This window comes from Phoca vitulina, unplaced genomic scaffold (assembly GCF_004348235.1).
Source record: "Phoca vitulina isolate PV1807 unplaced genomic scaffold, GSC_HSeal_1.0 scaffold111, whole genome shotgun sequence".
NCBI lineage: Eukaryota > Metazoa > Chordata > Mammalia > Carnivora > Phocidae > Phoca > Phoca vitulina.
In genome coordinates, this window is record NW_022589814.1 from 509,437 (window position 1) to 521,549 (window position 12,113).

The 12,113-nt window shown below is 37.1% G+C and overlaps 1 protein-coding gene across 10 annotated transcripts in view; it reads left to right on the forward strand.

Moving 5' to 3' along the window:
- Nucleotides 1-12,113, forward strand: part of WNK3 (WNK lysine deficient protein kinase 3) — a 168,817-nt gene that overhangs the window by 121,122 nt on the left and 35,582 nt on the right. For all 10 annotated transcript variants that reach the window (XM_032398172.1, XM_032398175.1, XM_032398176.1 and 7 more), the window contains one exon: nucleotides 185-332. In XM_032398172.1, the coding sequence (XP_032254063.1) occupies nucleotides 185-332 (148 nt within the window). The remainder of the gene's footprint in view (nucleotides 1-184; nucleotides 333-12,113) is intronic.

The window sequence follows — 12,113 nt, forward strand, 5'->3', positions numbered from 1 at the left end:
TGTATTATTTTATAATTGGAGTTTTTCTAGAAGTTTACCATCAGAATGGAATTATTCTAGACATCATAGAATTTCAGATGTTAATTCTCATTTGGGTTAAATACTGGGCTTTGAGAATCATGGAATAATGTTTTCTCTGAGAAATTGAATAGGACTTGCTTTTGTTTTTTTTTCTAATAACTAGTTTGAATCCTGATGTGGCAGCTGTGAAGGAAAACATCAATACCCCTGATAACCCCTGTGGAAATGGCAAACAAGATCGGATCAAACAAAGAAGAGCTTCCTGTCCTCGACCAGAGAAGGGGACTAAATTCCAACTTACTGTCCTTCAGGTCAGTGTGTAAATATTATTTGGTTAAGAGTGTGTGTAGAGGTCTGTGTTGACAGGTCGGGGCCATGTTGCTTCAGACATGAGTATAGAGCATTGTGAAATGCTAACGTCTCCATTAAAATTTTTTCTGATAAAAATATTATGTACTAGGAAATATAGGCCAAATACCAGGAAGAAAATAAAAATCACTTTTTACCACCTCTCAGAGATAGTTCCTATTAATGTTTTAGTTTTCATCTTTTTTTCCCTGTATGTATTGTGTAGTATTTTACATTATTAAGGTTATAACAGTACTAGTAATAGTAGCAAATTTATTGTATTCTTTTGTTAGGCACCCTAAATGTTATGCATTTGTTTTATCATTTAATCTTTCAGTATCCCTGTATGATAGATGTTAGTATACTCATCTTTATAAATGAAGGTGCTGAAGATTAGAGAGGTAAAGTAATTTGCCTACGGTCATTGAATTAGCAAGTGATAGAACGGAATCCAGTTCAGACTTTAAAGCTGATATTTCTAACCAATGTGATATACGTTTTGGATAGATGCTTAAACTTACATATATAATTTCCTATTCTTCCTTTTTCTTTTGCTGAACACACACACATGTACACACACACATGTACACATATATATTAATTTTATTAAGTTTTTAATTTTAATTCCAGTATGGTTAACATAGTGTTATATTAGTTTCAGGTGTACAATATGCAGTTGTGTACATTACTTAGTGCTCATCATGATAAGGGTACTCTAATCCATATCATCTATTTCACCCATTCCCCCATATACCTCCCCTGTGGTAAACATCAGTTTGTTCTCTATAGTCTGTTTCTTGCTTGTCTCTCTCTCTTTTTTTCAATTTTTCATTTGTTTCTTAAATACCACATATAAGTAAAATGTTATGTTACTTGTCTTTCACTGACTTATTGCACTTAGCATTACACTATTGGGCGCCACCTATTTTGTTGCAAATGACAAGATTTCATTCTTTTTTATGGCTGAATGATATTCCATTGTATATATATATATCACATCTTCTTTATCCATTCATCAATCGATGGACACTTGAGTTGCTTCCATATCTTGGTTATTGTAAATAGTGCTGCTATTAACATAGGGGTGTATATATCCCTTTGAATTAGTGTTTATGTATTCTTTATGTAAATACCCGGTAGTATGATGGCTGGATCATGGGGTAGTTCTATTTTGAACTTTTTGAGGAACCTCCATATTGTTTTCCACAGTGGTTACACCAGTTTGCATTCCAAGCAATAGTGCATGAGGGTTCCTTTTTTTCCACATCCTTGTCAAGAACTGTTTTTTCTTGTGTTGTTGATTTTAGCCATTCCAGCAAGCATGAGGTGATAGCTCATTGTAGTTTTGATTTGCATTTCTGTGATGATGAGCATCTTTTCATGTGTCTGTTGGCCATCTTAATGTCTTCTTTGGAGAAATGTCTGTGTCTTCTGACAACTTTGTAATTGGATTGTTTGTTTTTGTTGTGTTGAATTTTATAAATTCTTTTTTCTTTAAGAGATTTTATTTATTTATTTGACAGAGAGACATAGTGAGAGAGGGAACACAAGCAGGGGGAATGGGAGAAGCAGGCTCCCCGCTGAGCAGGGAGCCCGATGCAGGGCTTGATCCCAGAATGCTGGGATCCTGACCTGATCCGAGGGCAGACGCTTAATGACTGAGCCACACAGGCACCCAGAGTTTTATAAATTCTTTATATATTTTGTATACTAGCCCTTTATCAGATATGTAATTTGCAAATATCTTCTCCCATTCCATAGGTTGCCTTTTATTTTATTTTTTTAAAGATTTTATTTATTTATTTTGACAGAGAGAGAGAGAGAGAGAGAGCACAAGCAGGGGGAGGGGCAGAGGCAGAGGGAGAAGCAGGCTCCCCACTGAGCAGGGAGCCTGAAGCGGGGCTCGATCCCATGACCCCAGGATCGTGACCTGAGCCGAAGGCAGACGCTTAACCAACTGAGCCACCCAGGTGCCCCCATAGGTTGCCTTTTAATTTTGTTAATTGTTTCCTTTGCTGTGTAGAAGCTTTTTATTTTGTTGTAGTCCCAGTAGATCATTTTTGCTTTTGTTTCCCTTTCTTCAGGAGATATAACTAGAAAGAAGTTGCTAGTGCTGATGTCAAGAAGTTACTGCTTGTCTTCTCTTCTAGGATTTTTGCAGTTTTAGGTCTTACATTTAGATCTTTAATACATTTTGAATTTTTTTTGTGTATGGTGTAAGAAAGTGGTGGAATTTCATTCTGTTGCATGTTGCTGTCCAGTTTTTCCAGCATCATTTTTTGAATAGACTGTCCTTTACCATTGGATATTGTTTCCTGCTTCGTTGAAGATTAATTGATCCTAAAATTGCGGGTTTACTTCTGGATTTTCCATTATCTTTCATTGATTTATGTGTTTGCCAGTACCATAGTGTTTTGATTAATGCAGCTTAGTCGTATAACCTGATGTCTAGATTTGTGATGCCTCCAGCTTGCTTTTCCTTTTATTTTTATTTTTTAAAGATTTATGTATTTATTTTTTTTAGAGAGAGAGTGTGAGTGTGAGTGGAGAGAGGGGCACAGGGAGAGGGAGAGAGAAAGAGAAACAGACTACCTGCTGAGCATGGAGCCCAGTGTGAGGCTTGATCTCACAACCCTGAGACCATGACCTGAGCTGAAATCAAGAGTCGGACACTTAACCGACTGAGCCATCCAGGCACCCCTGCTTTTCCTTTTAAACATTGATTTTTGTGTGTATGTTCATCAGGGATATTGGTCTATAGTTCTCTTTCTAGTGGTGTCTTTATCTGATTTTGGTATCAGGCTAATGCTTGTGTCAGAGTAAATTTGCAAGTTTTCCTTTCTTCTCTATTTTTTGGAAAAGTTTGAGAAGAATAAGTGTAAGTCTTCCTTAAATGTTTGGTAGCATTCACTTGTGAAGCCATCTGGACCTGGACTTTTGTTTGTTGGGAGTTTTTTGATTACTGACTCCAATTCTTTGCTGGTTATCTGTTCAAATTTTCTATTCCCTTCTGTTTCAGTTTTGGTAGTTTATATATTTGTAGGAATTTATCCATTTCTTCTAGGTTGCCCAATTTCTGGCATATGCCAGTTTTTCATAATATTCTCTTATGGTTGTTTCTACGTGTGGTGTTGGTTGTTATTTCTCTTTGCTAATTTGTGATTTTATTATTTGAGCCCTTTTTCTTTTTTTCTTGATAAGTCTCAGTAGAGGTTTATCAGTTTTATTAATTTTTTTCATAGAGCCAGCCCTAGCTTTCACTGGTCTGTTCTATTGGTTTTTTTTTTTTTCAGTTTCTATATCATTTATTTCTGCTCTAATCTTTATTCTTTCCTTCTGCTGGTTTAAGGTTTTGTTTGTTGTTTTTTTCTAGCTCCTTTAGATGGAAGGTCAGGTTGTTTATTTGAGAGTTTTCTTGCTTTTTGAGGTGCGCCTGTATTGCTATAAACTTCCGTGTTGGAACAGCTTCTGCTGCATCCCTGAGGTTTTGGACCATTGTGTTTTCATTTTCATTTATTTCTATGTAATTTTTTATTTCTTCTTTTATTTCCTGGTTTAGCCATTCATTGACTAGTTACATGTTATTTAACCTGCATATATTTAGTCTTTCCAGATTTTTCTTGTGGTTGACTTCTAGTTTCATAGTGTTGTGGTCAGAAAAGATGCATGGTATGACTTCAATCTTCTTGAATTTGTTGTGGCTTGTTTTGAGAGCTAATATGTGATCTATTTTGTAGGTTGTTCAGTGTGCACTTGAAAAGAATATGTATTCTGCTGTTTTGGGATGGAATCTTCTGAATATATGTGTTAAATCCATCTGTTCCAGTGTGTTATTCAAAGCCAGTGTTTCTTTGTTGTTGATTTTCTGTTTAGATGATATGTCCATTGATGTAAGTAGGGTGTTTAAGTCCCCTGCTATTATTGTATTATTATTGATAAGTTCCTTTATGTTTGTTATTAACTGTTTTATGTATTTTGGTGGTCCCATATTAGGTTCATAAATATTTACAGTTATTATAGCTTCTTGTTGGATTGTCACCTTTATTATTTGTCATGTCCTTTTTTGTGTCTCTTTACATTTTTGGTTTTAATGTCTAGTTTGTCTGATATAAGTAATGCTATTCTGGTTTTTTTTTTCACTTTGGAAGTTCCAAGGGTTTTATTTATTATTTTTTTTATTATTATGTTATGTTAATCACCACACATTACATCATTAGTTTTTGATGTAGTGTTCCATGGTTCATTGTTTGCGTATAACACCCAGTGCTCCATGCAGTACGTGCCCTCTTTAATACCCATCACTGGGCTAACTCATCCCCCCATCCTTCTCCCCTCTAGAACCCTCAGTTTGTTTCTCAGAGTCCATAGTCTCTCATGGTACGTCTCCCCCTCTGATTCCCCCCCTTCATTCTTCCCTTCCTGCTATCTTCTTCTTTTTTTTTTTTTTTAACATATAATGTATTATTTGTTTCAGAGGTACAGGTCTGTGATTCAACAGTCTTACACAATTCACAGTGCTCACCATAGCACATACCCTCCCCAATGTATCACCCAGCCACCCCATCCCTCCCACCCCTCACCACTCCAGCAACCCTCGGTTTGTGTCCTGAGATTAAGAATTCCTCATATCAGTGAGGTCATATGATCCATGTCTTTCTCTGATTGACTTACTTCACTCAGCATAATACCCTCCAGTTCTATCCACGTCGTTGCAAATGGCAAGATTTCATTCCTTTTGATGGCTGCATAATATTCCATTGTATATATGCACATCTTCTTTATCCATTCATCTGTCAATGGACATCTTGGCTCTTTTCATAGTTTGGCTATTGTGGACATTGCTGCTATAAACATCGGGGTGCATGTACCCCTTCGGATCACTACATTTGTCTCTTTGGGGTAAATACCCAGTAGTGCAATTGTTGGATCGTATGGTAGCTCTATTTTCAACTTTTTGAGGAACCTCCATACTGTTTTCCAGAGTGGCTGCACCAGCTTGCATTCCCACCAACAGTGTAGGAGGGTTCCCCTTTCTCCGCATTCCCGCCAACATCTGTCATTTCCTGACTTGTTAATTTTAGCCATTCTGACTGGTGTGAGGTGGTATCTCATTGAGGTTTTGATTTGGATTTCCCTGATGCCGAGCGATGTTGAACACTTTTTCATGTGTCTGTTGGCCATTTGGATGTCTTCTTTGGAAAAATGTCTGTTCATGTCTTCTGCCCATTTCTTGATCGGATCATTTGTTCTTTGGGTGTTGAGTTTGATAAGTTCTTTATAGATTTTGGATACTAGCCCTGTATCTGGTAAGACATTTGCAAATATCTTCTCCCATTCTGTCGGTTGTCTTTTGGTTTTGTTGACTCTTTCTTTTGCTGTGCAAAAGCTTTTTATCTTGATGAAGTCTCAATAGTTCATTTTTGCCCTTGCTTCCCTTGCCTTTGGCAATGTTTCTAGGAAGAAGTTGCTGCGGCTAAGGTCGAAGAGGTTGCTGCCTGTGTTCTCCTTAAGGTTTTTGATGGACTCCTGTCTCACATTTAGATCTTTCATCCATTTTGAGTCTATTTTTGTGTGTGGTGTAAGGAAATGGTCCAGTTTCATTCTTCTGCATGTGGCTGTCCAATTTTCCCAACACCATTTGTTGAAGAGACTGTCTCTTTTCCATTGGACATTCTTTCCTGCTTTGTCGAAGATTAGTTGACCATAGAGTTGAGGGTCCATTTCTGGGCTCTCTATTCTGTTCCATTGATCTGTGTGTCTGTTTTGTGTCAGTACCATACTGTCTTGATGATGACAGCTTTGTAATAGAGCTTGAAGTCCAGAATTGTGATGCCACCAGCTTTGCTTTTCTTTTTCAACATTTCTGTGGCTATTCGGGGTCTTTTCTGGTTCCATACAAATTTTAGGATTATTTGCTCCATTTCTTTGAAAAAAGTGGATGGTATTTTGATAGGGATTGCATTGAATGTGTAGATTGCTCTAGGTAACATTGACATCTTCACAATATTTGTTCTTCCAATCCATGAGCATGGAACGTTTTTCCATTTTTTTGTGTCTTCCTCCATTTCTTTCATGAGTATTTTATAGTTTTCTGAGTACAGATTCTTTGCCTCTTTGGTTAGATTTATTCCTAGGTATCTTATGGTTTTGGGTGCAATTGTAAATGGGATTGACTCCTTAATTTCTCTTTCTTCTGTCTTGTTGTTGGTGTATAGGAATGCCACTGATTTCTGGCTTTCTTTTGACATCCATTTGCATGATAGATGTTTATCCATCCTGTCACTTTTGATCTTCATATGTCTTTAGATGTAAAATCGGTCTCTTGTAGGCAGCATATAGATCGGCATTGTTTTCTTATACATTCTGTTACCTATGTCTTTTCACTGGAGCATTTATTCCAGTTATTATATTGAAAGTAATTATCAATTACATATCTATTAGATATGTATTTATTGCATTTTATTACTTGTTTATGGTTGTTTCTGAAGATTTTCTCTAACCCTTTCTTGTGTTTTTCTCGTTCATGTATTGCTCATTTTTAGTGATATATTTGAATTTCTTTCTCTTTACCTTTGAATATTAGTGGTTTTGATATATGATGTGATGTTTGATATATGATAAATTTGATATAACATCTACTGCATATTGCAGTCTATGTTAGGTTGATGGTCGTTTAAGTTTGAACCCATTTTTTACTCCTGTCCTCCCCATGTTTTAGGTATATGTTAGTTCATTTTATCCTTTTTTTAGTGAGTTCCTTTACTGATTTTTTACAGAAATACTCATTTTTACCACTTTTCTCTTTTCTACATCTCTACTGTCACTTTTCCGTTTTTTTACTTTTAAAGATTTATTTGTTTATTCATTTTGGAGAGAGAGAGCGCACGCAAGTGGGGGGAGGGACAGAAGGAGAGGGAGTCTCTAGCAGACTCCCTAGGGACTCAGTCTCAGAACCCTGAGATCATGACCTGAGCCGAAATCAAGAGTCGGATGCTCAACTGATCCACCCAGGAGCCCCATATACTGTCACTTTTGCTTTCTCTTTTCTGCTCAGAGTCCTTTTTAATATTTCTTACAGGGTTGGTTTAGTGATCATGAACTGCTTTAGTTTTTGTTTGTCTGTGAAACTGTATCTCTTCTTTTATACAGAATGATAGCTTTGCTGTATAGAGTATTCTTGGCTGCAGATTTTTCCTCTTCAGCACTTTGAATAGATCATGCCACTCCCTTTTGGCTTGCAAAGTTTCTGTTGAAAAATCTCCTGCTAGCCTTATGATTTTTCCTTTGTAAGTTAAGGATTTCTTTAGTCTTACTGCTTTTGAGATTTTTTTCTTTGTTACTACATTTTGCAAATTTAATTACAATATGTCTTGGTATCAGTCTGCTTTTGTTTATTCTTTGGGGGGTTCTCTGTGCCTCTTGGATCTGGATTTTGCTTCCTTCCCCAGATGGGGATGTTTTTTAACTATTATTTCTTGAAATAAATGTTCTTCCCCCACCCCTTTCTCTCTCTTCTTCTTTTGGGCCTCTTGTTATTTGAATGTTATTACATTTGATGGATTCACTGAGTTCCCTAAGTCTATTCTTTTGTTGCATAGTTCTTTTGTCTCTCTTTTGTTCAGCTTGATTCCTTTCTACTACTCTTTCTTCCCAGTCACTAATTCATTTCTCTGGTTCTTCTGTCCTGTTGTTCTTTCCATCAAGTGTGTTTCTCATTTCATTTATTGTGCCCTTTATCTCTGCTATGTCTTACTTTATCTCTGTATTAAGGGTCTCACTCATATCTTCCACTCTTCTCAAGTCCAGTGAGTTTCCTTATCATTTTTTGCATTCTCTATCAGGCATGTTAGTTATGTCTCTGGCTATGGCCTTGTCCAGTTCTTTCATCTGGGATAAGTTTTTGTCTCCTCATTTTTTTCTGGCTCTCTAAGTCTGTTTTTGTGTGTTAAGAAAGTCATCTGTGTCTTCTGCTCTTGAAAGTAGTGACTTTATGAGGTGCCTGGGTGCTGCAGTGGGTTGGGCATCCAACTCTTGGTTTCGGCTCCGGTTTTGATCTCAGGGTTGTGATGTTGAGCCCCATGTCGAGCTCCACATCAGACTCCCTCATTTTAGGAAAAGTCCTCCAAGTCAGTCCAAAATCATTATGAACATATCTCTCTCCTGTTTTCCTCCAGCTTTGTGTGAACTTCCATTTTTATGTTGCCTCCTCATAGGTTGCTGTCTCTTTAAGGGCAACAACTCCCAGCTATCACTTGCCCTCCTGGCTTGCCCAGTGCTGAGTCAGCTGACCTCCAAAGCTTCAGGTTCTAAGCCCCACTGGTTTTACAAACTCATGGAATTCAACCTTTCTGGTTCTTAAAGCCATGTGTTATGGGATTAGTTTTCCTTGAGTACCTGTTTCTCAGCAATCTTTGTATGCATAGCTAGTCTCTCCTGCAGACAGCCTTCTTCACCTCTGACCTTCCTAAACTTTGAGGTGATGCTTCTTCCCTGTATTTAGTCGTGGAGTTTGTTCTGCCAGTCTTTGGATCACTCTCCAGTTTATTGACTTGGATGTGGATGATACCTAGTTGAAAACATGGGATGGGGTTAGCTCCGGGTCCTCCTATTCCACCATCTTGCCAAGCTCTGACTCTCTCTTCTGCCCATTTTGTAACTGGTTTATTTCTTGTGTTGAGTTGTATAATTTCTTTATATATTTTGGATAATAACCCTTTATTGGATATGTCATTTGCAAATATCTTCTCCCATTTAGTAGGTTGTTTTTCAGTTTTGTTGATTGTTTCCATTGCCTTACAGAAACTTTTATTTTTTTTTTTATTTTTTTTTAAGATTTTATTTATTTATTTGACAGAGAGAGACACAGTGAGAGAAGGAACACAAGCAGGGGGGAGTGGGAGAGGGAGAAGCAGGCTTCCTGCTGAGCAGGGAGCCCGATGTGGGACTCGATCCCAGGACCCTGGGACCATGACCTGAGCTGAAGGCAGACGCTTAACGACTGAGCCACTCAGGCGCCCTGAAACTTTTATTTTGATATAGTCTCAATAGTTCATTTCTGCTTTTATTTCCCTTGCCTCAGGAGACATATCTAGAATAATGTTGGTATAGCCAATGTCACAGAAATTACTGCCTGTGTTCCCTTCTAGGATTTTTATAGTTTTAGGTCTCTCATTTAATTCTTTCATCCATTTTGAATTTATTTTTGTGTATGGTGTATGAAAGTAGTCCAGTTTCATTCTTTTACATATAACTCTCCAGTTTTACCAACATTATTTTTCAAAGAGACTGTCTTTTGCAATTGCATATTCTTGTCTCTCTTGTTGAAGATTAATTGACCATGTAATTCTGTGTTTATTTTTGGGCTTTCTTTTTTTTTTTTTTTTAAGATTTTATTTATTTGACAGAGAGAGTCACAGTGAGAGAGGGAACACAAGCAGAGGGGGTGGGAGAGGGAGAAGCAGGCTCTCCGCCGAGCAGGGAGCCCGACCCGGGGCTCGATCCCAGGACCCCAGGATCATGACCCGAGCCGAAGGCAGACGCTTAACGACTGAGCCACCCAGGCGCCCCTTGGGCTTTCTATCCTGTTCTGTTCATCTGTGTGTCTGTTTTTGTGCCAGTATCATACTGTTTTGATTACAGTGGCTTTGTGGTATAACTTGTGGAATTGTGATACCTCTAGCTTTGCTTTTCTTTTTGAAGATTGTTTTGGCTAATCAGGGATTTTTTGTGGTCACATACAAATTTTAGAATATTTTGTTCTAGTTCTCTGAAAAATGTTGTTACTTTGATAGGGTTTGCATGAAATGTATAGATTGCTTTGCATAGTATGGTCATTTTAACGGTATTTGTTCTTTCAATCCATGAGCATGGAATATCTTTCCATTTCTTTGTGTCATCTTCATCTTTCATCAGTATTTTATAGTTTTCAGAGTACAGGTCTTTTGCCTCTTTGGTAAGTTTATTCCAAGGTATTTTATCATTTTTGGTGCAATTGTAAATGTGATTGCTTTCTTTCTTTTTCTTACTGGTGATTCATTATTAGCATATTGAAATTCAACTGATTTCTGTACATTGATTTTGTATCCTGCGACCTTAGTAAATTCATTTATTGGTTCTAGTAGTTTTTTTTTGTTTTTGTTTTTGTTTTTTTAGGTTTTCTATACATAGTATCATGTCATCTGCAAATAATGAAAGTTTTGCTTCTTCCTTACCGATTTGGATTCCTTTTATTTGTTTTTGTCATCTGATTGCTGTGGCTAGGACTTCCAGTACTGTGTTGAATAAAAGTGGTGAGAGTAGACATCCTTGAATTTTTCCTGACCTTGGGGGGAAAGGTTTCAGTTTTTCATCATTGAGCATGATGTTATCTATGGATTTTTCACATACAACCTTTATTATGTTGAGGTATGTTCCCTATAAACCTATTTTATTGAGGGTTTTCATCATGAAAAGATGTTGTGCTTTGTCACATGCTTTTTCTGCATCTCTTGAAATAATTATATGGTTCTTATTCTTTCTTATATTGATGTGTGTATCACATTGATTGATTTGTGAATATTGAACCACCCTTGCATCCCAGGAATAAATTCCACTTGATTGTAGTGAATGATTTTTTAAATGTGTTGTTGGATTCAGTTTGGTAGTATTTTGTTGAGTATTTTTGCATCCATGTTTATCCGGGATATTGGCTTGTAGTTCTTTTTTTTTTTTTTGGAGGTTCTTAATCTGGTTTTGTATCCAGTTAATGCTGGTGTCATAGAATAAATTTTGAAGTTTTCCTTCCTCTTCTATTTTTTGCGATAGTTTGAGAAGTCATATTCTCCCTTTTCAAAAGCTTAGTATATCATGTACATTTTACTGTGTCAGTAATTTTTCAGTAATATAATATTTTCAATTGTTATCTTAGAATGTAGTCCCTTATATAGAGATATAACAATTTAATAATTTCTTCTGTTGTCGTTTAGATTGTTGTTTTCTGTCTGTCAGTCTCTCTGTCTGCCAGTCTGTGTCTTCTTTAACTTTTTGTCTTTCTTCTTTTGTCTGTCTGTCTGTGTGTGTCTCTCTGTAGCAAACACTCTTGAACACAGATCTTTATAAACATCCCTGATTCTTTTTTTTTTTAAGATTTTATTTATTTTTTTGACAGACAGAGACACAGCGAGAGAGGGAACACAAGCAGGGGGAGTGGGAGAGGGAGAAGCAGGCTTCCCGCAGAGCAGGGAGCCCGATGCGGGGCTCGATCCCAGGACCCTGGGATCATGACCTGAGCCGAAGGCAGACGCTTAACCGACTGAGCAACCCAGGTGCCCCATCCCTGATTCTTTTTAATGCTTCATTCCTAGAAGTAGAATTAATGGGTGAAAAAGTGACAAACAAAAAACAAACAAAAAAACCAAACTCATTAATACAGAGAATAAAAGTGGTTGGCAAAGAGGAAGTTGTTTTGTTGGGAGGGATGCACAGCAAAGGGAATATAGTCAATGACATTGTAATAATGTTGTTTGGTGACAGATGGTGAGTACATTTACCATGGTGAGCACTGAGTAATGTATGGAATTGTTAAATCAGTATGTTGGACACCTGAATTCAATATAACTGTGCATGTTAATTATAATTCAATTGAAAATAAATTAATAAAACTAATGAAAATATATGAAGACTTAAAAAATTCTAAAATACAGGGGTGCCTGGGTGGCTCTGTCTGTTAATCGTCTGCCTTTGGCTCGGGTCGTGATCCCAGGGTC